At 46.2% G+C, this 24444-nt stretch overlaps 1 protein-coding gene across 1 annotated transcript in view; it reads left to right on the forward strand.

The window, feature by feature from the left end:
- Positions 1–24444, forward strand: part of COL3A1 (collagen type III alpha 1 chain) — a 2242195-nt gene that overhangs the window by 1581839 nt on the left and 635912 nt on the right. Inside the window, exon 34 of the mRNA XM_068244947.1 lies at positions 11911–11964. Within this exon, the coding sequence (XP_068101048.1) occupies positions 11911–11964 (54 nt within the window). The remainder of the gene's footprint in view (positions 1–11910; positions 11965–24444) is intronic.

Raw genomic sequence — 24444 nt, forward strand, 5'->3', positions numbered from 1 at the left:
AAATAAAGCATTTTTAATTATAAGCTTAAAGCGGACCCAAACCAAACATTTTTTTAATTCAAAATATTTAGTTGCACCACTCTGACACATACAAATATAAATAAACACCCCCTCAAGCCTATGAGCATTTCAGTGCATGCTTTTCACCCTCCTCTTTGCATAACTAGGGTTAGGTGGCTGCCATTAGCAATTCCTCCTTTGCTGGACACTATCTACTCCACCAGTTTGCCGGATTATTTGCCGGCAATATGAAAGGAAGGGAGGGGTTTCTCCAATAAATGTAAAATATTTTGTATTTGTCATCATGCAGCTGAAAAAAGGCTGCTATTTATTATTATAATTTAGAAAATAGATTTTATTTCTGAAATCTTGTATTTTTAGTTTGGGTCCACTTTAATGCATAATAGTACACTGCCATCTGGTGGTTCTTTGTAGTCTTTTATAAGTTTATAAAATTAATGATTTCTTCATAAAAAAATTATAGAATTAATTTATTTAGATAGCTGATCAGTATGTACAATATTTGATTACTCTTTAAGGATATTATAGTGTTTAAATAAGTATTAATGTACTGTAAGTCTGAATACTGTGGTTACAGGTCTATGTATTTTGGTGGGCCAAGATGGCTGACAGCATTTCAGAAAGAAATGGGCATACCTCAGGCCAATTAAGACACAGATGTCATAATAAGCAAATACAGCATGGAACATAGATATGGGAGATGTTTTTAATTCTGGAGACCCAGTGTCTCATGACATTTCTCTTATCGGGAGGTCATAACGTAGTCAAGATACCTGCGTGTGTACCCAATTAATTACGATATCACCCTCATTAGTTAAATGTAAGACTTTGTAAATAAGATACGTTGAATGGAGCATGAAACATTCCAAGATATGGAAAATATGTCAGTGGGAAATTCCGATTTTTCAGCCATTTTTGAAAATTGGGTATAAAAAGGTAGAATGGGCAGGTTTTACACATCTCGACAACAACTACCTTGGGGTGAGACCTTCTACATAATTGAGGAGAGGTATGCCTTATTGATATTATATTCTGGTGATTCTTAGCATTCTTAGCATTGAATATTTAGCTAAGCCTATTAAGCATTGAAAGTTAGCATTTTTTATTAGCATTATTTTTGAATATTTTTTTCTCTCAGCAACTACTAGAGATACTCAGAAATAGGCAACATTAACCAACCTTAGATCTACAATTCAATATCTGCAAGATAAAGTTTATTTTATGGAACTGTGAACTTTGAACATTTTGAAGATTTATATTTTTCCGCTGTAAATATATTGCTTTTTGAAAAATACAAATTTATATAAAAATCCAAACTGAGTGCTTTGAGATTATTCCAAGAGAAACCATCATCTATAACTTTTACTGTTGTAGAGGGAAGGAACTCCACTATACCCAATATTTTTGATCGCAACGCTGTAAAAGTTATACCTTTTACTGAGTTAGTGATTAGTGATGGGCCGAACCTCCGATTTAACCACTTCCCGACCGCCTAACGCACAGAGGCGGCCAGGAAGCGGACCCCACAAGGACCAGCTCATGCCCAAAGGCGGCAGTCCTTGTAGGGGCATGGGCGGAGCGATCGCGTCATCCGTGACGCGATCCTCCGCCCGGGATCGATAGCACGGCATTTTGTCTCCGCTCGCCGGCCACTTAGCAGCGCCGGAGAGCGGAGGAATCCGGACATGCAGCCAATCATGTTGTATAAGGCACTTTGTTAGGTAAACAAAGTGCCTTATACGTGCTTCCTCCTCGCCTCATGGTCTCATTGTTGCAGAGACCACCAGCGAGGAGGAAGCTATTGTGAGCATCCACAGCACACGCGTTTTTTTTGCCCACAGAGTCCCTGATCTCCCACCCCAGCCTTCATATCCCCCCCCCCTGATCACCCCAGCAGACCCCTGCCCAGCACCCTTGCACCCCTCTAAACCCCCCCCCCCCCACTTGCCACTAACTTTTAACGCTATCCGACAGATTAGGTCCCTAACTGCCTCCTAGTCACCCCTGATCCCCCCCCTACCTTTAGATCACCCCCAGACCCCATCCCAGACTACCCCCCTGTATACTGTATACATCTGTATACAGCTACCTTACCCCCTGATACCCCTCTGATCCCCCTCTGATCACCTGTCTATCACCTGTCCATCACCCCTCAGCACCCCCACCCATCAGAGCAGACCCTAACTGCCCCGTGGGGGTAACCGATCACCTGCCCAGGCCCTCGATTGCCCTCATACCCCCCTCCTGATTACATCCCCTGCTCTTTGTTTACATCTGTCCTCCCCAGCAATCACTAACTGATCTTTGATCAGTAACCCCCTGTGTCTGCCTCTCATCAGATCAGGACTCAGTCTGCCCCGTGCGGGCTCCTGATCAACCCCCCACCCCCTCAAATCGCCCTCAGACCCCCCCTCCTAATCACCGTCCAAGTGCATTGTATTTGACTGTGCTGTGATTGTATCGATTGTGCTGCGCTTGTATTCGATTGTGCTGCGATTGTATTTGATTGTCCCATGATCTTCTTCGATTGTCCCATGATTGTTTGATTGCCTCTAAGACCCCACTTCCCAACAACCTACCTCCCCACCACCACCCCCACCCCTCATCACCTTCCGAGTGCATCAGATTTGATTGTGCGGTGATTGGATTAGATTGTGCTGTAATTGTATTTGATTGTCCCGTGATCGGCTTCGATTGTCACGTGATTGTTTGATTGCCTCTGAGACCCCACTTCCCGCCACACCCAACCCCACCCTCCCCCCATCACCTTCCGAGTGCATCAGATTTGATTGTGCTGTGATTGGATTCGATTGTGCTGTAATTGTATTTGATTGTCCCGTGATCGGCTTCGATTGCCCCGTGATTGTTTGATCGCCCGAGACCCCACTTCCCGCCACACCCAATCCCCCCCCTCCCCCCACCACACCCAACCCCCCCCCCCCACCACCACCTCCAACCACCACCTTCCGAGTGCATCAGATTTGCTTGTGCTGTGATTGGATTCGATTGTGCTGTAATTGTATTTGATTGTCCCGTGATCGGCTTCGATTGTCCCGTGATTGTTTGATTGCCTCTGAGACCCCACTTCCCGCCACACCCAACCCCACCCTCCCCCCATCACCTTCCGAGTGCATCAGATTTGATTGTGCTGTGATTGGATTTGATTGTGCTGTAATTGTATTTGATTGTCCCTGATTGGCTTCGATTGCCCCGTGAATGTTTGATTGCCTGAGACCCCACTTCCCGCCACACCCAACCCCACCCTCCCCCACCACCACACCCAACCCCACCCTCCCCCCCACCACCTCCAACCACCACCTTCCGAGTGCATCAGATTTGCTTGTGCTGTGATTGGAGTCGATTGTGCTGTAATTGTATTTGATTGTCCCGTGATTGTTTGATTGCCTCTGAGACCCCACTTCCCACCAACCCCAATACCTCTCAAATACTCCCTTTTTGCTAGGTAGGTGCGCTTTTTTTCTGGGTCTCGGAGGAAAACCCCATAAATTTAGCAATCCACAATGGCAAGAAGGGGGCTTTCCGATGAGGAGGTATACAGGTACATGGACCAGTCGGATGAGTTCTTTTGGGAAGAATCATCCGTCAAATCATCCGGGTCCGAATTTGAACCTGTGGAAAGCAGTGGTTCCCTGACCGAAAGTGATGACGAGGCTTTGGTCCCGGCTAGAGCCAGGCGTACCAGACCCCATGTCGTTAGACCGCAGGTGGCGCAGGATCCGCCTCAAGGGCAGCAGGGTGGTGCTAGCGCTGATGATAGTTTTCTTGGTGAGCCAGGCACCAGCAGCGCAGCATCTCCTGGACTTGGTACCAGTACTTCTGTAGACCCTGGCGAAGTGGTGAGCGCCAGCATGGAAGTTGAAACTGGTACGGTGGCAAGTGCAGTAGTACCCCCGTCGCAGCCACCAAGAAGAAGACGGGCCCGTAGTACCCATAGACTCCCAGAGGTGCTGGCACATCCAGATTGGCAATCCCCTGATTCCGCCGCACCCGTAGTGCCCCCTTTCACCACCCAGTCTGGAGTCCAGGTGGCGACAGCTCATCTAGGAACGGCCCTAGACTTTTTGCAGCTGTTCATCACCCAGGTTCTCTTGGACTTAATTGTGGTTGAGACCAACCGTAAAGCCACACAATTCATCACTGAGCACCCGGAGAGCATCTATGCCCAGCCTTTCCGGTGGAAACCAGTCCAAGTTTCCGACATTAAAATCTTTTTGGCCCTTATCCTTCACTTGGGACTAATGAAACAGAATGTATTGCGGTCGTATTGGTCTACGAACCCAGTACATCATGTTCCCTTGTACCCTGCTGCCATGTCCAGGACACGATTTGAGTCCATCCTGCGCTTCCTGCACTTCAACGACGACGAAACCTGTCATGAAAAGGGCCACCCTGCTTATGACGGGCTCCACAAAATTCGGCCCCTCATAGACCACCTGTCATCAACATTTGCAGATGCTTATATCCCTGAACAGAACATCTGCGTAGACGAGTCCCTCTTACGCTTTACCGGGTGCCTTGGCATCAAACAGTACATCCCAAGCAATCGCGCCCGGTATGGGGTGAAACTGTATAAGCTCTGTGAAAGGGCCACAGGCTATGCATGTCGTTTTAGGGTCTATGAGGGAAAAGACTCAAAATTGGAGCCGGTCGGATGCCCTGACTACCTGGGGAGCAGTGGAAAGGTTGTGTAGGACTTGGTGTCACCCTTGTTCCAGAAGGGGTACCATCTTTATGTGGACAACTATTACACAAGTGTGGCCCTCTTTCAGCACTTAAAGTTAGAAGGAATCCGATGCTGTGGCACTGCGTGGCCTAGTCGCCAGGGCTTCCCCGAACGGCTCGTTACCACCAGACTTGAACGGGGGCAGAGGGCCGCCTTGCGTACTGAAGACTTGCTCGCGGTGAAATGGAGGGACAAGAGGGACGTTTACTTTCTGTCCACCATTCACAGACACGACAGTCCAAATTCAACGGGCAACTAAGGTCATTGAAAAGCCCCTTGTCGTCCACGAATATAATGTCAGCATGGGAGGGGTGGACTTCAATGACCAGAGGTTAGCGCCCTATTTAATTTCCCGGAAAACAAGTGTCTTTTTATCTGATTCAATTGGCAGTATACAACAGCCTTGTTCTCTACAGTAAGGCTGGGAGAACTGGATCTTTCCTTCAATTTCAGGAACAGATCCTTCTGGACATCCTGTAACCAGGAGGTGCCAGAACCCCCCCCCCCCCCCCCCCCCCCGATGCAACTAGCCGACTGCATGGAAGGCATTACGCCTATCAGATTCCGAGTACCCCAGGTCAACGCATCCGAAAAAAACGTTGTCGTGTCTGCAGCAGTGCTAGAAGAAGGACTGACACCATTTTTTATTGTCCCAAATGTCCTGACCAGCCTGGCCTATGCGTAGGGGAGTGCTTTGAGAGGTACCACGTGCAGGTACACTATTAGAACCTAGGGAACTCCAGACATAGGAGTAGGCACACAATCAGTGGTCTTTCGCACATTGTCCCAGGTGGAGGAGAGGTAAGCTTGAAAACCAAAAAAACGGGTAAGCATAAAAGTCGGAAGAAGGATCGGTTTCCATGCTTGATATTGCTGATCTGTCCTGGGTTGGCGATATAAGACGGCATGTTTGAATTTCCCTTGAGTGTGGACACCCCCGGTTTATATGTGGTTTACTTTGGGCCTATGATGATGCTTTAATGCCACACAGAGTCATCTCTATTGGCAGGCATATTGCTGTATCCTACAGGCATAATGCTGTATACTAAAGTTCTGAGGCCCAGTCACATAGGTTGGTGGCTCACCCTGAGTGCAGGGTGGCAGGGGGTGTCTCTCTCCTGAGGTTATCACTGCCATTGATGTGGAGGAAGATCTGCCATTGATGTGGAGCAAGGTATCTTTGCCGTTCATTTTTCCTTTCAGCCCAGAGTGCATTACCTGTATACCCAATATAAGGAGTATAGCAGAAACTTCTAATACTGGCCATACATGTAATGATTGCAGAGACCCTAAAATGCCAGGACAGACTTCACAAATGACCCCATTTTGGAAAGAGGACACCCTAAAGTATTATGTGAGGTGCACGGTGAGTTCAAAAAAGATTTTAGTTTTTGTCACAAGTTAGCAGAATTTTTTTTTTTTTAACAAAGTGTCATTTTCCGTTTACTTGTGATAAAAAATAAAATTTTCAATGACCTCACCATTACCCTCATGGAATACCTTGTTGTGTATTCTTTCCAAAATGGGGTCATTTGTGGGGTTTGTTAACTGTCCTGGCAAGTGGGCGGGGTGCTAAATTTTGAGCACCCCTGTAAAACCTAAAGGTACTCATTGGACTCTGGGCCCCTTAGCGCAGTTAGGGTGCAAAAAAGTGCCACACATGTGGTATTGCCGCACTCGGGAGAAGTAGTTTAATGTGTTTTGGGGTGTATTTTTACACATACACATGCTGGGAGGGAGAAATATCTCTGTAAATGGACAATTGTGTATAAAAAAATCAAAAGATTGTCATTTACAGAGGTATTTCTCCCACCCAGCATGGGTATGTGTAAAAATTCACCCCAAAACACATTGTACTACTTCTCCTGAGTACGGCGATACCACATGTGTGGCACTTTTTTGCACCCTAACTGCGCTAAGGGGCCCAAAATCCAATGAGTACCTTTAGGATTTCACAGGTCATTTTTGTTTCAAGACTACTCCTCACGGTTTAGGGCCCCTAAAATGCCAGGGCAGTATAGGAACCCCACAAATGACCCCATTTTAGAAAGAAGACACCCAAAGGTATTCCGTTAGGAGTATGGTGAGTTCATAGAAGATTTTATTTTTTGTCACAAGTTAGCGGAAATTGATTTGTATTGTTTTTTTTTCACAAAGTGTCACTTTCCGCTAACTTGTGAAAAAAAATAAAATCTTCTATGAACTCACCATACTCCTAATGGAATACCTTGGGGTGTCTTCTTTCTAGAATGGGGTCATTTGTGGGGTTCCTATCCTGCCCTGGCATTTTAGGGGCCCTAAACTGTGAGGAGTAGTCTGGAAATCAAATGCCGCAAAATGACCTGTGAAATCCTAAAGGTACTCATTGGACTTTGGGCCCCTTAGCGCAGTTAGGGTGCAAAAAAGTGCCACACATAAATGACAATCTTTTGATTTTGATTTTTTTTATACACAATTGTCCATTTACAGAGATATTTCTCCCACCCAGCATGGGTATGTGTAAAAATATACCCCAAAACACATTAAACTACTTCTACCGAATGCGACGATACCACATGTGTGGCACTTTTTTGCACCCTAACTGCGCTAAAGGGCCCAAAGTCCAATGAGTACCTTTAGGATTTCACAGGTCATTTTGAGAAATTTTAGTTCAAGACTACGCCTCACGGTTTAGGGCCCCTAAAATGCCAGGACAGTATAGGAACCCCACAAATTACTCCATTTTAGAAAGAAGACACCCCAAGGTATTCTGTTAGTAGTACGGTAAGTTCATAGAAGATTTTATTTTTTGTCACAAGTTAGCGGAAATTGCTTTTTATTGGTTTTTTTTCACAAAGTGTCATTTTCCGCAAACTTGTGACAAAAAATAAAATCTTCTATGAACTCACCGTACTACTAACGGAATACCTTGGGGTGTCTTCTTTCTAAAATGGGGTCATTTGTGATGTTCCTATACTGTCCTGGCATTTTAGGGGCCCTAAACCGTGAGGAGTAGTCTTGAAACGAAATTTCTCAAAATGACCTGTGAAATCCTAAAGGTACTCATTGGACTTTGGGCCCCTTAGCGCAGTTAGGGTGCAAAGAAGTGCCACACATGTGGTATCGCCGTACTCAGGAGAAGTAGTATAATGTGTTTTGGGGTGTATTTTTACACATACCCATGCTGAGTGGGAGAAAGATCTCTGTAAATGGACAATTGTGTGTAAAAAAAAATAAAAAATTGTCATTTACAGAGATATTTCGCCCACCCAGCATGGGTATGTGTAAAAATACACCCCAAAACACATTATACTACTTCTCCTGAGTACGGCAATACCACATGTGTGGCACTTTTTTGCAGCCTAACTGCGCTAAGGGGTCCAAAGTCCAATGAGCACCTTTAGGGTTTACAGGGGTGCTTACAATTTAGTACCCCCCAAAAGGTCAGGACAGTAAACACACCCCACAAATGACCCCATTTTGGAAATTAGACACATCAAGGTATTCAGAGAGGGGCATGGTGAGTCCGTGGCAGATTTCATTTTTTTTTGTCGCAAGTTAGAAGAAATGGAAACTTTTTTTTTTTTGTCACAAAGTGTCATTTTCCGCTTACTTGTGACAAAAAATAATATCTTCTATGAACTCACCATGCCTCTCAGTGAATACTTTGGGATGTCTTCTTTCCAAAATGGGGTCATTTGGGGGGTATTTATACTATCCTGGAATTCTAGCCCCTCGTGAAACATGACAGGGGGTCAGAAAAGTCATAGATGCTTGAAAATGGGAAAATTCACTTTTTGCACCATAGTTTGTAAACGCTATAACTTTTACCCAAACCAATAAATATAGGCTGAATGGGTTTTTTTTTTATCAAACACATGTTTGTCCACATTTTTCGCGCTGCATGTATACAGAAATTTTACTTTCTTTGAAAAATGTCAGCACAGAAAGTTAAAAAAAATCATTTTTTTGCCAAAATTCATGTCTTTTTTGATGAATATAATAAAAAGTAAAAATCGCAGCAGCAATCAAATAGCACCAAAAGAAAGCTTTATTAGTGACAAGAAAAGGAGCCAAAATTCATTTAGGTGGTAGGTTGTATGAGCGAGCAATAAACCGTGAAAGCTGCAGTGGTCTGAATGGAAAAAAAGTGCCTGGTCCTTAAGGGGGTTAAAGCCCACGGTCCTCAAGTGGTTAAGGTTCGCGAACCCTGTTCGCGAACTGCCGCGGAAGGTTCGGTTCGCAGGAACTTCCGCGAACCGCAATAGACTTAAATGGGGAGGCGGACTTTGAAAACTACAAACATTTCTGCTGGCCAGAAAAGTGATGGAAAAGATGTTTCAAGGTGTCTAACACCTGAGATCTTTCAGTGACTACAAGAGGGGAATTTTTTTTTCAAAAATACCTTATAGTTTTTGAGAAAATCAATTTTAAAGTAACTCCTTCTGACCGTGGGAAAATTAAGCGCCCGCCGACTTTAGCAGTTAATAGCAAAGCCGCTTTAAAAGCTAGAAACACCAAACTTGCAGAAAATGTTAAGGAGAACAGTGGGAACAAGAGGAAATTTTTTTTTTTCAAAAAGACCTTATAGTTTTTGAGAAAATCGATTTTAAAGTAAATAAAAGAGTCGATTCATAAAAAAAGAACCGATTCATTAAAAAGATCCGGCTCATTCATGAGCCGGTAGTATAGCAGAGAATGCGTCCTCGGAAGGATGTGAAGCTGCTGGCTCCCGCTGCTGTCTCTCCCCACCTGCCTGCACCTGTCAACCCCCACCTAGGCTGGCACCCAGTGCACCCGTTAACACAGCAAAGCACCCAGTGTGCCACCACCTTATACTAAATCAAGCCTCTCACCAGATTGTCTTGCTAACCAGAAACAGGTCAGCAAACAGCGCTTTTTGGTGAGTATGGCATTCACTTGCTTCATATCACACTTTGCCTATAGTGATGTTGCCTATGACTCAAAACAAGCTTGACATAGTGTAAATCCCTTGTTATTCAAAACTCTTAAAAGTAGTGCACTTACAATTTAAAAACTTCTCATGCGCATATAAAATCCTCCTGAGCTCGTCCTGGCGTCTCCTCACTCTGCCTGGCACCGCCCTACTAGTTTTGTCCAATGACTCATCAGGGGCTAGTTTTTAAATGTTTAAATTGTAAGTGCACTACTTTTAACAGTTTTGAATAAAAACGGATTTACACTATGTCAAGCCTGTTTTGAGTCAGAGGCAAACTTTCCCATAATGCTCTATTGAGCAAAACTTTGACCCTCTACATCACAGTCAGCAGGCACATTGTTGCCAATCAGACTGCACTCACTCTTGGAGCCCACCCCCCCTTATACAAGGCAAGGTCCTTGTGCCATTTTACTCACTCGTCTGCCTACAGTAATTAGTTAAGGGACAGCTGCTACACACACTCTGCTAGGGAGACTTTAATTAGCCTCTTGTAGTCTTATCCCTCCACCTTCCTTCTACCTATTCCCTCCTCCCTCCTACCCGAGGGAGGAGGGTCTCATCTGCCAGGGAATTACAGTATTTCAAAAGCCAGCTTACATACCGTGGCTGGGAATTGAACCCAGGTCTCAGTGTATGGTAGGTAACTAACATATCCATTATACCACCAACACTACTAGCTGAAGCTAGCCTAGCATGTACCGTTTATGCTCAATCCAAGAGAAAAATTAGACAAGACAAATAACATTTATATCACACTTTTCTCCTGGCGGACTTAAAGCACCAGAGCTGCAGCCACTAGTGCATGCTCTATAGGCAGTAGCAGGAAGACTTGCCTAAGGTCTCCTACTGAATAGGTGCTGGCTTACTGAACAGACAGAGCCAAGATTTGAACTCTGGTCTGCTGTGTCAGAGCCCTTAACCATTTCACCTTCCAGCCACTGCTTAAGGATTTGTAGCCAGGCATGGCCTTGCCTTTTGTGTTCAACAGTTGTCAAGAGAAAAATTAGACAAGACAAATAACATTTATATCGTGCTTTTCTCCTGGCGGACTCAAAGCGCCAGAGCGCAGAGGGGGGACTGGGTGTGTCTTATATTCCAAAGGTACGGAAAAAATGTTATGCAGGGAAGCTACCAACATACTATACCTGCTCCTACCTCTGCGATCCTCTGGCTCCGGGTCCTGCTTCTTGGGCGTTCTTTTTCTGCATCCTCTGCGATCCTCTACTCTTGGCAGCGTGATTCTCTCTCCCTGGCAGCACGATCATCTTCTTTTGCAGGATGTGCAGGGACACCGGTTGCCTTTCGCTTCACAGATCTACCGGGTCCTCCATAAGCCTACTTCTGTGCACGCTGACCTTGTACAATAGTGGTGCACGTGCGATCGCGGTGGCAGGAGCAGGTATAGTGTTAAAGAGAAAGTGTACTGCAGTAAAGAGAATGTGTACTGCAGTGTAGTATAGTTTAGTTAAGTGTAGTGTAGTATAGTGCAGTATAGTGTAGAGTAGCGTATTGCTGTGTAGCTTGATTAGTGGGGGCAGCAGGATTAAGTGTAGTGTAGTGTAACTGGTAGGGGCAACATGGATTAGTATAGTGTAGCTGGGCAGTGTAGTGTAGATAAATTAGCTTAGAGACAGTTTTTTGGGGTAAAAGGTCTATAATACACCCCTACAGTATAGAAGCACATAGGTTTAGTTTTTCCCCCCAAACCCTAGGTGCATCTTATATTCCACAAAATATGGTATGTAAATGGAGCAATCAAATCCATCAGCTATTCTGTTTGATTGACCGATATCAAGTTGCATAAATTCTCATCTAATTTGAAACCGCTCAATATTATTAGAATGTCATTGACCACCTTTAGTAGATATTTGTGTGTAAAAATAAAATAAAAATACAGGCTTATTCAAAAAGTAAATGCAAGGGACAGTATACATCCTCAATGTCTAAATGTCTCTCCCAATGCTCATCATTATTGTCTGTTAATTGCACTATTACCAATGCTGTGTGTACCACAAATAATTCTGGGTGTGATATCTGTCCTACTAGGCAAATAAAGTTCATAATGATTGTGACATAAACACAGACAAAAACATTTAAAACAAATACAATTCACATTTAAAAAAAAAATACATGTTGAACATAGCATCATAATATGTCATACAGCAAGCTTTCTCTTATTTTTGTTTTTTGTTTTCTGTTTTTGTAGGGTGAAACTGGTGCAGCTGGTCCCCCTGGGCCTGTTGGTATGCGTGGTGGACCAGTGAGTATTTTTTTTAAAGCCCAGATTAGCTTACAATTTAAAAAAATAGTACTGTAACATGATATGTATAGCAATGGAGGCATGATTATTTAAAAATTATAACTTAATATGTTTTATATGAAGCCATTACCACCAAATCAGGAGTGCTAGAGACAGTTAGTGTCAGGCTGTGCTTAAAGAGAACCTGAACTGAAAATTAAAAATAAAATCAAAATAAACATAAACACTTCATACTTACCTCCTGTGTAGTCTACTCATCAATCTCTTCCTCCTCTCCTGCATCCTGTTTGTCCACTGGGATCAATGGAATTCTCCGTCCTCCATTTTGAAAATGGCCATTACCCCATAACAGCTTCCTGGTCAGCACACTGTTAAACTGTAATATCACCCACTTGAGCCACAGGGAAACATGGACATTACCTTGCACATTCAGTTGTAACTGACAGCTGCTGATATATAACTGACAGCAACTAGTATATTTCAGTTCTGACAAAATATTGTCAGAACTGGAAGGGATTACTGTAAGAAGAAAAGGGAGACCTTCTGAGAGAATTAACAGTGAGGTTAGTATGTAATATTAATTTGTAGCTACACCATGTGTTTATTTTAAATAGTTTTACTCACTTCAGGTTCCCTTTAAAATGTAGTGTTAGTTTCATAGAAGGGTTTAATGCTTGGGATGAGTGAGAATGTTCCTAACCCCAAGATTTCATGATATTGTTTCCAGGTTGCAAACTCCAGTGACGTACCTAGGCATTTGACACCCGGTGCTGGGTATTTGTTATGGCTGCACTTAGCAGAAGAGACCACAATTTGCACCAAAAACTGTGATGGAAACCAATGCATGTGAAATAAGAAACGGTTTTATTGTTAATCAGTGCAACTATATACAAATGAGCAATGGCAAATCCCACATAAGACACTGCAATCCTAAACTATCTAACTCTACAAAAATATACAGATATATATTTACAGACCAGGTGGAACAGCAGACAAGGGCAAGGCAAATCAGAGTCGGAGTAAAGCAAAGAACATAAACCAGGAGATCAGATCAGAACAGAGCTTCTCAGAGCAGGGAGCACAGAACACCGCGATCAAGACAGCCAAGCTGAACTGAGGTTCTGGCAAGGTTCTGTGGTGGGTGGAGTCCTTAAATGCAAATCCAAAGAGCTGATGACATGATGAACAATTGTCCAAGATGGATTGCATGAGGGCCACCTGCTGGTGAATGCTGAAAATACTACTGTCCAGATGCAGAGAGCCACCAGCAGGTAAACCGGGAAATTGCAGGCAAGAAAATTTCCATGACATGCTGCACAATGCCACCTGCTGGTGAAGATAGCTATTAGCACAGTCCAGAAACCTAGTGCCACCAGCAGGTGCAACCACAGAGCTGGATTCCTAACGGTATTAAATGACACCCCCCACCCAAAAAAAGGAAAAGAGTAAGTGTGGCATGATAACCGCATCACAGCGGGTAATGCCAGGTATAATACCAATAATATTTTTATAGCGCTTTTCAGTGGTGCTCACCGACAGGTCGTGATCACGAGTTGCCATGATTTCACGACCATTTTTAAGTTGTCCGCCACGGGTATTCGTCGCCGTGGACCAATTTTCAACCACTAAAATCTGCTTCGGCAGACCGTGAATGCATACATTTGATCGCATTCACGCTCGTGAAATCCGGCGCAGAAGCCATGGTTAGCGAAAATGTGCAGAAATGGGCGGAAGTGACTTCCCTGGCCAATCAGAGGCTCCCAGCCCGGCCCTAGCAACCAATCATAGGAGGGGAGGCTATGCCCTCCCCTCCTGTATATAAAGTGACGGCCATGATGGAAAGCTCCGTCCTTGCTAGACTGGCACTGAGAGGATTATCTCCAGGCCATTGTAGCTAAAGAAAGAGCATTTTGTGTGTGAAAACCCAGCGTTTTAACTGCTAACAGTGCTGTTATACTGTAGTTGTCGGTTGTATTTAGTTAGGTAGCCAGTGAGTCATTGCTGTAGTCAGTGTAGTCAGAGTGTACTGGTGGTGATTAGTGTGTGTAGTGCAGGCAGGCAGGGTCAGAGTGTACTGCTCACTTGTAGTAAGCTAGCCAGTCATACACTTCAGCTACTACTTCCAGACACTGCCAGTGCAGTCTATTTAGTAAGTGACATTGTGTACTGTGCTCACTGCTCACTGGTATTATTCATCTCATTACCCAGTGATACCCAGTGATACCCTTCACTTACGTTGTGCTACTGTGCTCACTGCTCACTGGTACTAATCATCTCATTAGCCAGTGATTCATTAGCAACATGTGTGGCAGGGTTCGTGGTGTCAAGAAAGGGAATTCCATTGCCTCAGCCACTTCTGGGACTGTTCCACGGCCAGGGAGAGGATGCCCAGCTGTTGTACTACTGTGCTCACTGCTCACTGGTATTAATCATCTCAGTACTCAGTGATACCCTTCATTCACTTAGGTTGTACTACTGTGTTCACTGCTCATTGGTATTAATTATCTCATTACCCAGTGATACCCTTCACTTACGCTGTACTGTATTCACTGCTCACTGGTATTAATCATCTGATTACCCAGTGATACCCTTCACGTAGGTTGTACTACTGTGTTCACTGCTCACTGGTATTAATCATCTTATTACCCAGTGATACCCTTCACTTAGGTTGTACTACTGTGTTCACTGCTCACTTATATTAATCATCTCTTTACCCAGTGATACCCTTCACTTAGGTTGTACTACTGTGCTCACTGCTCACTGGTATTAATCATCTCATTACCCAGTGATACCCTTCACTTAGGTTGTACTACTGTGTTCACTGCTCACTGATATTAATCATCTCATTACCCAGTGATACCCTTCACTTAGGTTGTACTACTGTGTTCACTGCTCACTGGTATTAATCATCTCATTACCCAGTGATACCCTTCACTTAGGTTGTACTACTGTGTTCACTGCTCACTGGTATTAATCATCTCATTACCCAGTGATACCCTTCACTTAGGTTGTACTACTGTGCTCACTGCTCACTGGTATTAATCATCTCAGTACTCAGTGATACCCTTCACTTACGTTGTACTACTGTGTTCACTGCTCACTGGTATTAATCATCTCAGTACTCAGTGATACCCTTCATTCACTTAGGTTGTACTACTGTGTTCACTGCTCATTGGTATTAATTATCTCATTACCCAGTGATACCCTTCACTTACGCTGTACTGTATTCACTGCTCACTGGTATTAATCATCTGATTACCCAGTGATACCCTTCACGTAGGTTGTACTACTGTGTTCACTGCTCACTGGTATTAATCATCTTATTACCCAGTGATACCCTTCACTTAGGTTGTACTACTGTGTTCACTGCTCACTGATATTAATCATCTCTTTACCCAGTGATACCCTTCACTTAGGTTGTACTACTGTGCTCACTGCTCACTGGTATTAATCATCTCATTACCCAGTGATACCCTTCACTTAGGTTGTACTACTGTGTTCACTGCTCACTGGTATTAATCATCTCATTACCCAGTGATACCCTTCACTTAGGTTGTACTACTGTGTTCACTGCTCACTGATATTAATCATCTCATTACCCAGTGATACCCTTCACTTAGGTTGTACTACTGTGTTCACTGCTCACTGGTATTAATCATCTCATTACCCAGTAATACCCTTCACTTAGGTTGTACTACTGTGTTCACTGCTCACTGGTATTAATCATCTCATTACCCAGTGATACCCTTCACTTAAGTTGTAGTACTGTGCTCACTGCTCATTGGTATTAATCATCTGATTACCCAGTGATACCCTTCACTTAGGTTGTACTACTGTGTTCACTGCTCACTGGTATTAATCATCTCATTACCCAGTGATACCCTTCACTTAGGTTGTACTACTGTGTTCACTGCTCACTGGTATTAATCATCTCATTACCCAGTGATACCCTTCACTTACGTTGTAGTACTGTGCTCACTGCTCATTGGTATTAATCATCTGATTACCCAGTGATACCCTTCACTTAGGTTGTACTACTGTGTTCACTGCTCACTGGTATTAATCATCTCATTACCCAGTGATACCCTTCACTTAGGTTGTACTACTGTGTTCACTGCTCACTGGTATTAATCATCTCATTACCCAGTGATACCCTTCACTTAGGTTGTACTACTGTGCTTACTGCTCACTGGTATTAATCATCTCAGTACTCAGTGACACCCTTCACTTAGGTTGTACTACTGTGTTCACTGCTCACTGGTATTAATCATCTCATTACCCAGTGATACCCTTCACATAGGTTGTACTACTGTGTTCACTGCTCACTGGTATTAATCGTGTGGTGGTTGAGCAGATGGAACCTGAGGTGTTGATGGACATCATGACTGCATCCCAGACCTCTACTGTGAGCAGCACTCCAAGCAGCAGCAGCAGCCAATGCCCCACTCTTGATGTGACATCCACCCCAGCACCCAGTGGTCAGCAGCCCTCCCAGGATGACAGCGTTCTGTCCCTCAGTCCGGCATCTGGGAAAATACTGATGGAAGAAGCTCAGGACATACTGGGGACTGACATGGCAGAGATTGAGCTCGGGCCACAATCACAACTGTTATTAGATGATGTTGATGAAGAGGGGTCTGTGTCTGGGAATGTAGGGGTGGAAGAGGAGGCGGCGGAGTCAGAGGAAGAGCTTGATTGTGATGATGATGACGTTGTGGTGGACCCTCCGTATGGGCTGCCTGAGTCCGGGGAAGAATGGTCGGAGCAGGATGACGAGTCACCTAGTCCTAGGCAAGGATATCGCCATATGTCAGGCAGAGGCAGGTGCAGCAGTGGGCGTGGAGGAAGTAGACAGGACACTGCTTCAGCTGGCACCACCACCATGCAACCCCCAATAGCACACATTGTTCTGCTGCACCCTCTGCTAGCGGGGGCCACAGTAAATTAAACTCACCAGTATGGAACTATTTTGAGGTTTTCAGCCACGACAAAAAATATGCGGTGTGCAAGTTATGCAGCAAAAAATTACGCCGTGGGAAAAATATGTCCAAGATAGGTACCTCATCCCTCCAGGGCCACCTGAAGAGCCGCCACTGCCATCAGTATCAGGAGTTCAAGAGGAGGCAGGCACTGCAAGCAGGGGGTGCTGATAGCACAAGGCCCACCACTGCAGCAGCATCATCTCTCCCTCAGGGTCATGAATCCCCCGCCGCAGCAGCAGTACTAGCACGCAAGCGCTCATCCACCTCGGCTACTCCGGACACAGACATTGAGGCTGGCAGCCAATCGTCTCTCTCCTCTGTCTCCCCTGCATCCCATCGTCGTCAGACCCTGCTGAGCGACACCTTTCAGGGTCTGACCAAGCCTCTGCCTCCAAGCCACAGGCGGATCCGTAAACTAAATGGCTTGCTGGTCCGGGCCATGGCATCACAGCTCCTTCCCTACTCCCTGGTGCAGGAGGGGAGCGATATGCGGACGCTGCTCCAATTTGGCATCCCCGAGTGGAAAATCCCCAGTCACCACTATTTCAGCAGGAACGCCATCCCAGCACTCCACAAGTTTGTGGTAGAAAATGTCACCATGGACTCTTGGAGTAGCCGATTTGGGACAGGTCGCTACCTGTCCTTTATGGCCCACTGGGTGACACTGGTGGAAGGGAGGGAGGACAAGAGTGCAGCAGCCCAGTTAGTGGTGCCACCACGTGGGATTAGGGGGGATGCAGCAGGCTCCTCTCATCCCACTCCCTCAACACCCGGAAAGCAAGCCCGCCTCAGCAGCAGCAGCAGCAGCACCAAGCCTCGGCACTGCCAAGCGCTGTTAAAATTGGTGACCCTGGGGAAGGAAAGGCTTACAGCCGCCAACGTCCTGGCCGCCCTCAGGAATCAGGAGCGGAGGTGGCTGACCCCCAGAGGCCTGGAAGTGGGGTATGTGGCAGCCGATAATGGGGCCAACCTCCTGGTGGCCGCAGTGTAGCAGGGAAGCCTCCAGCACATCCCCTGCTTGGCCCACGTGCTTAATCTTGTGGTGCAGCGCTTCCTGCGCACCTACGAGGGTATGAGCAACCTGCTGCAAGATGCCCAGGCGGTGGTACGCTTTTTCCGCCTCTCAGCCACTGCCTCTGCACTCCTGTCCACCTTACAGCAGCAATATGGCAAGCCACACCACCTGATTATTGACATGCCAACTCGGTGGAATTCAACTCTGGCCATGTTGGAGCGGCTGTGTCAGCACAGGTGCGCTCTTAGGGCCTACATGCTAGACCTAAGTGTCCCCAGCAACCAGCAAGTCCCCATCATCACTGCAAATCAGTGGACACTGATGCAGCAAATATGCCTGGTGCTGAATCCCTTCCTGGAGGCAACAAAGTTGATCAGCGAGGAGCGGGCCTCTGTGTGTCAGTGGGTGCCCATTGTTTGTCTGCTGGAGCAGGCAATGGGCAATTTAATTGACCATGGGGAGGAAGCCCTGAGGCAGCTGGAAAAGGACTAGATGGCAGCACAAGAGGGCTCACAGGTAGTGGAGGGGGTGGCGGAGTTGGAGGTCCCTAACCTGAATGATGATGAGGAGGAGGAGCAGAGGGCCGCAGGTGTTGTACGAGGATGGCAGCTTGGGGAGGACGACACGGCACAGGAAGAGGACAGGCATGGGATATGGGGCAACGAGGAGGACGATGAAGATCTTGCTGCCAAGGCCCACCTGTTTCCCATGGGTGTGCACATGTTGCACTGCCTTCACAGGGACCCCCAGGTGATCCAGATGCGTTCAAGGAAGGACATCTGGATCACCTTGATGCTGGACCCACATCTGAAGGGGAAGCTGGGAGACTTCATGATGCAATCCACCACCGAGCAACGCACAAGGGAGTTGCAGGAGGCCTTTGTGCGCAGAGTACTGGAAGCATTCCCCCAGCCTTCCACCCCCACTGTAACTGCTCTGCCAACCCAGCAACAGGTGCCTGACATCGCCACCAGCAGCGCAACAACTACCACCAGCAGCAACTGGCGCCCCGGAGATCTGAGGAGCCTAAGCAAGAGCCTGTATGCAGTGCAGCAAGCCCACAGCAAAGGGGCCAGCCACAGCATCCACCTCCAACCAGCACCAGCAGCGAATAACCAGCATGGTGGCTGACTACATGGGGTCATTCAGCGGGCTCAATGACACCGACAGCCCAATGGACCCCTTGGAGTACTGGGTTTAAGAGACTGGACATCTGGAGGGAGCTTGCCCAGTACGCCCTCGAACTCCTGTCCTGCCCCCTTCCAGTGTCCTCTCCGAGAGATGCTTCAGTGCGGCCGGTGGCGTGGTCACCGAGAAGCACTCTCGGCTCTCCCACGCCAATGTGGACAAACTCACCTTCCTGAAAATCAACGAGGCTTGGGTGGAAGGTGAGTTCCTGGCCCCTATTGTCGGACACAGGGGGGCATGAAGTAGCTGCTGCAATGTGTTAACCATGCCTGCCTTGCCTTTGAACTGACCGGCCACTTTGTCCTCCTGACTCAGTCGCTGCTACTACACTCTGCATTCACTCTGCCCGGGTTACCGGGCGCATGTAATGTTTGAGGCAGCACTATTACACTGTGGTACTACTAACTTGCCATGGTCCTTCTGTGCTGCTGAACTGACTGTCCGATTTGTCCTCCTGACTCAGTCGCTACTAGTACTACTCTGCGTTCACTCTGCACGGGTCACGGGACGCATCTAATGTTTGGGGCAGCACTATTACACTGTGGTACTACTACCAGTGAGTTGCCATGGTCCTTCTGTGCTGCTAAACTGACCGGCCGCTTTGTCCTCCTGACTCAGTCGCTACTAGTACTACTCTGCATTCACTCTGCCCGGGTCACCGGACGCATCTAATTTTTGGGGCAGATGGTGGGCAGCGGCAGATACATACCTTCCGTGCGCTCCACGGATGCTCCTCTCTCTAGCTTCTGACGCTCCTTCCTGTATAAACAGGAAGTTGCGTCAGACACTAGAGGGAAAAACGTCCACGCTGGATCGCACAGAAGGTATGTATCTGCCGCTGCCCGCCGCCTGCATACGGACTATTCAATACTGGAGGGGAGAGCCCGAGGTGAGGGAGGGGGGAACCCGTCCCCCCTCCCCACTGACGTGCCACCAAGCTCTCCCCTCATGCTGAGACCCCTCCAGGTCCTAGCGGGGCATCCTGCTGCGGGCCCCCTGTGACGTAGGGCTCGGGCAGGCCCCATAGCAACGGCTTTGGTTGCTATGGTGATTGCTATGCCCCTGACTACCAGTGAGTTGCCATGGTGGTACTACGCTCTGCGTTCACTCTGCCCGGGTCACCGGGCGCATCTAATTTTTGGGGCAGCACTATTACACTGTGCTACTACCAGTGAGTTGCCATGGTCCTTCTGTGCTGCTGAACTGACCGGCCGCTTTGTCCTCCTGACTCAGTCGCTACTAAAATCTGCGTTCACACTGCCCAGGTCCACTGACAACTCTGCTGTTATGTCATTGCTAATCGCTGCAAAAAACCCCCAACAAATTACAAAAACCTCTCTGGGCCTTTTTGGCGTCAGTCAGCCACTCATCCTCCTCCAGTGGTACCATCACCGCCAAGTACCATTGGAACTCACAATCACCTCTGTGATTGCTTAACGTGTATTTCCCTGTTTAAAAGCACTTATTACCAATTAATAGCCCCATTTCAAGTGTTGATTTCACTTTAAAATCCATTTTCTCAAAAAAATATATATATTTTTGGAATTTTTTATGTTGAAGTTGTAGCCCCATATCACCTTGATAATCCATGCAATTTGTGGGATTGTAGCATGTATGGGGGCTTTGCTATTAACGTTAAAAGAAAATCCGTATCCGGACGTGATTGCGTCATTCATGACCAAAATCCGCGTCGTTCCGTGGACGCGTATCAAAATCCGGATCCAATAACGATGAATGCGGATTTTTTTTGTCAACGACAAAAATTGCCGGATTCGTGGATCGGGACATCCGAGCACCACTGGCGCTTTTCTCCCTGGGGACTCAAAGCGCTGTGACCTGCGTTATAGAGTCTCAAAGGCAAGGGAAAAGAGGTGGGTTTTTAGCTTTTTTTTAAAGCTGTCCAGAGAAGGAGCCCCTCCCACTACCTGTGGAAGCGAGTTCCATAGAGTAGGGGCTGCATAGGAAAAGGCCCGAGCACCAAATGTTAAGTGTTTCCTGGGAATAACCAGATTCATCTTACTGGCAGAGCGGAGGGTGCGTGAAGGGGCATAACGTGCCAGTATTTCTGCTATGTATTTGGGTCCCATGTGGTTTAGAGCCTTGAATGTCAGCAGACAGATCTTAAAATCTATTCTCCATTTTACTGGCAAATCAGTAAAAGAGCTTGCAGTACTGGGGAGATGTGTGAGCTGCGGGGGACATTGGTTAGATGTCTGGCTGCTGCATTCTGAACTAGTTGTAAGGGGCACAGAACCTTATCTGGGGATCCAACGAACAGGGCGTTGCAGTAGTCTAGGCGGGAGGATACAAATGCATGAACCAGGGCAGGTAGGACCTCAGCTGGGATAAGGTGCTTGATTCTCGCTATATTTCTCAGATGGAAGAAGGAAGACTTGACGACAGCTGATACATGCTGTCACTGGTGCTCACCACCAGGTCGTGATCACGAGTTGCCGTGATTTCACAACCATTTTTAAGCTATCCGCCACGGGTATTCATCTCCGTGGGCCAATTTTCAATCACTAAAATCCGCTTTGGCAGACCGTGAATGCGTACATTCGATCGCATTCACGCTCGTGAAATCCGGTGCAGAAGCCGTGGTTAGCGGAAATTAGGGATGGTCGGAAATGGTAATTTCTGATTCCGCGGTAAATCCGCATTCCGCCATTGCCAATTACCGATTCCGCTTTCCGCTACCAATTTCCGCATTCCAATGCGGAATTTCCGCCGGAAATCGCCCGACATTAACATCGATTAACTCAAAAACTATAAGGTCTTTTTGAAAACTTTTTTGTCGCATCTTGTTCAGAAGATTCTGTTTAATAAACCCTGAAAATTTGGTGTTTCTTGCACTTAAGGGGGCTTTGCTATTAACTGCTAAAATCGGCGGATTTTTACTGTAATGTAAAATGCAGAAAATAGGTAGATGCAGATTTTCTGCATTTTACATTACAGTAAAAATCCGCCGATTTTAGCGGTTAATAGTAAAGCCCCCTTAAGTGCTCACCGACAGGTCGTGATCACGAGTTGCCATGATTTCACAACCATTTTTAAGCTATCCGCCACAGGTATTCGTCGCCGTGGGCCAATTTTCAATCACTAAAATCTGCTTCAGCAGACCGTGAATGTGTACATTCGATCGCATTCACTCTCGTGAAAACGGCACAGAAGTCGTGGTTAGGTCGTGAATAGCAGAAGTAGGCGGAAGTGACTTCCCTGGCGCCAATCAGAGGCCCACAGCCAGGCCCTAGCAACCAATCACAGGAGGGGAGGCTATGCCCTCCCCTCCTGTTTATAATGCGGCGGCCATGATGGAAAAGCTCCGTAATTGCTAGACTCTGGTACTGAGAGGATTATCTCCAGGCCATTGTAGCTTCAGCAAGTGCAGTTTTGTGTGAAAAACCTAGCGTTTTTACTCCTAACAGTGCTCTTATACTACACTTGTATTCAGTTAGCTAGCTGGTGAGTCATTGCTGTAGTCAGTGTAGTCAGAGTGTACTGGTGGTGATTAGTGTGAGTAGTGCAGGCAGGCAGGCATGGTCAGAGTGTACTGCTCACTTGTATTCAGTTAGCCAGTCATACACTTCAGCTACTACTTACAGTCACACTGCCAGTGCAGTTTATTTAGTAAGTGACATTGTGTACTGTGCTCACTGCTCACTGGTATTATTCATCTCATTACCCAGTGATACCCTTCACTTAGGTTGTACTACTGTGTTCACTGCTCACTGGTATTAATCATCTCATTACCCAGTGATACCCTTCACTTAGGTTGTACTACTGTGTTCACTGCTCACTGGTATTAATCATCTTATTACCCAGTGATACCCTTCACTTAGGTTGTACTACTGTGTTCACTGCTCACTGGTATTAATCATCTCGGTACCCAGTGATACCCTTCACTTACGTTATACTACTGTGTTCACTGCTCACTGGTATTAATCATCTCAGTACTCAGTGATACCCTTCACTTAGGTTGTACTACTGTGTTCACTGCTCACTGGGGGGTCCGTTAAAAATGGCGCCAGTTATCGTAGTTAAAAAACGGCGCCCCATAGAGAACCACTATCACTAGTTATTTTTCGTTTTTGACAGCTAAAAAATGGCGCCGGCTTTAAAAACGATATTTATCGTTTATATTTATATTTGTATTGCTCCCAAACGAAATTTTTCGTTTTAACCCTTGCTTTGCTGCCGTTTGGAAAATATCTGCCCGCCGGCTTTAATGTTTAATAGCAAAGCCCCCTTAAAAGCTAAAAACACCAAATTTGCAGGGAATGTTAAGAAGAAAATTGTGAACAAGAGGAAAAAATAGTTTTTGAGAAAATCGATTTTGAATATTCTTCTTCTGACCGTGGGAAAATTAAACGCCCGCCGACTTTAGCGGTTAATAGCAAAGCCCCTTTAAATGCCAGAAACACCAAATGTGTAGGGAATGTTAAGAGCCCCTCAGAGCCCCTTGTCCAATCCATGGACAAGGGGCTCTTCCCGCCTCCCTTGCTCCAGGTGGAGGTGGGGGCGACGACTCCCTGGGGGGGGGGTTCATGGTGGCATCTGGGAGTCCCCTTTAAGAAGGGGACCCCCAGATGCCCACCCCCCTCCCAGGAGAAATGAGTATAGGGGTACAAAGTACCCCTTACCCATTTCCACATAGGTTTAAATCTTCTTCAAATGCACCCTGACAATAAAAGATGACGTGCCAGGCTGGAAGGACTACCAATCCCATCAGATATATACAAAAGCAGTCGGCACCATCTTCAGTTGCTCTTATTTAATCAGCTTAGTCATGTAAATACACAACGTTTCGGAGCGCAGCTCCTTTCTCAAGTGATGACTGTCAGACAGTCATCACTTGAGAAAGGAGCTGCGCTCCGAAACGTTGTGTATTTACATGACTAAGCTGATTAAATAAGAGCAACTGAAGACGGACGGTGCCGACTGCTTTTGTATATACACAAAGGGTTAAATGAAATAAAAACACAACCACGAGAAAAGTATCTTAATAATCTTAATTAACCACAAATACTTACCTGTACCTTTAAAAAAATGTTCCCACGCCAATATATCCTCATATCCTCAAATAAATCATTTGATTCAATACAAAAAGAACTCATAAATGAGCCGGTTCTTTTTTTATTGAATCAAATGATTCATTTGATTCAATACAAAAAGAACCGGCTCATTTATGAGCCGGTTACTATACCTTAGGATGCGTCCTGTGCGGACGCATAGCTGCCAGCTCCCGCAATCTCTCCCCACCTGCCTGCACCTGTCACCCTCACCTAGGGTGGCACC

This window comes from Hyperolius riggenbachi, chromosome 7 (genome assembly GCF_040937935.1).
Source record: "Hyperolius riggenbachi isolate aHypRig1 chromosome 7, aHypRig1.pri, whole genome shotgun sequence".
Lineage (NCBI taxonomy): Eukaryota > Metazoa > Chordata > Amphibia > Anura > Hyperoliidae > Hyperolius > Hyperolius riggenbachi.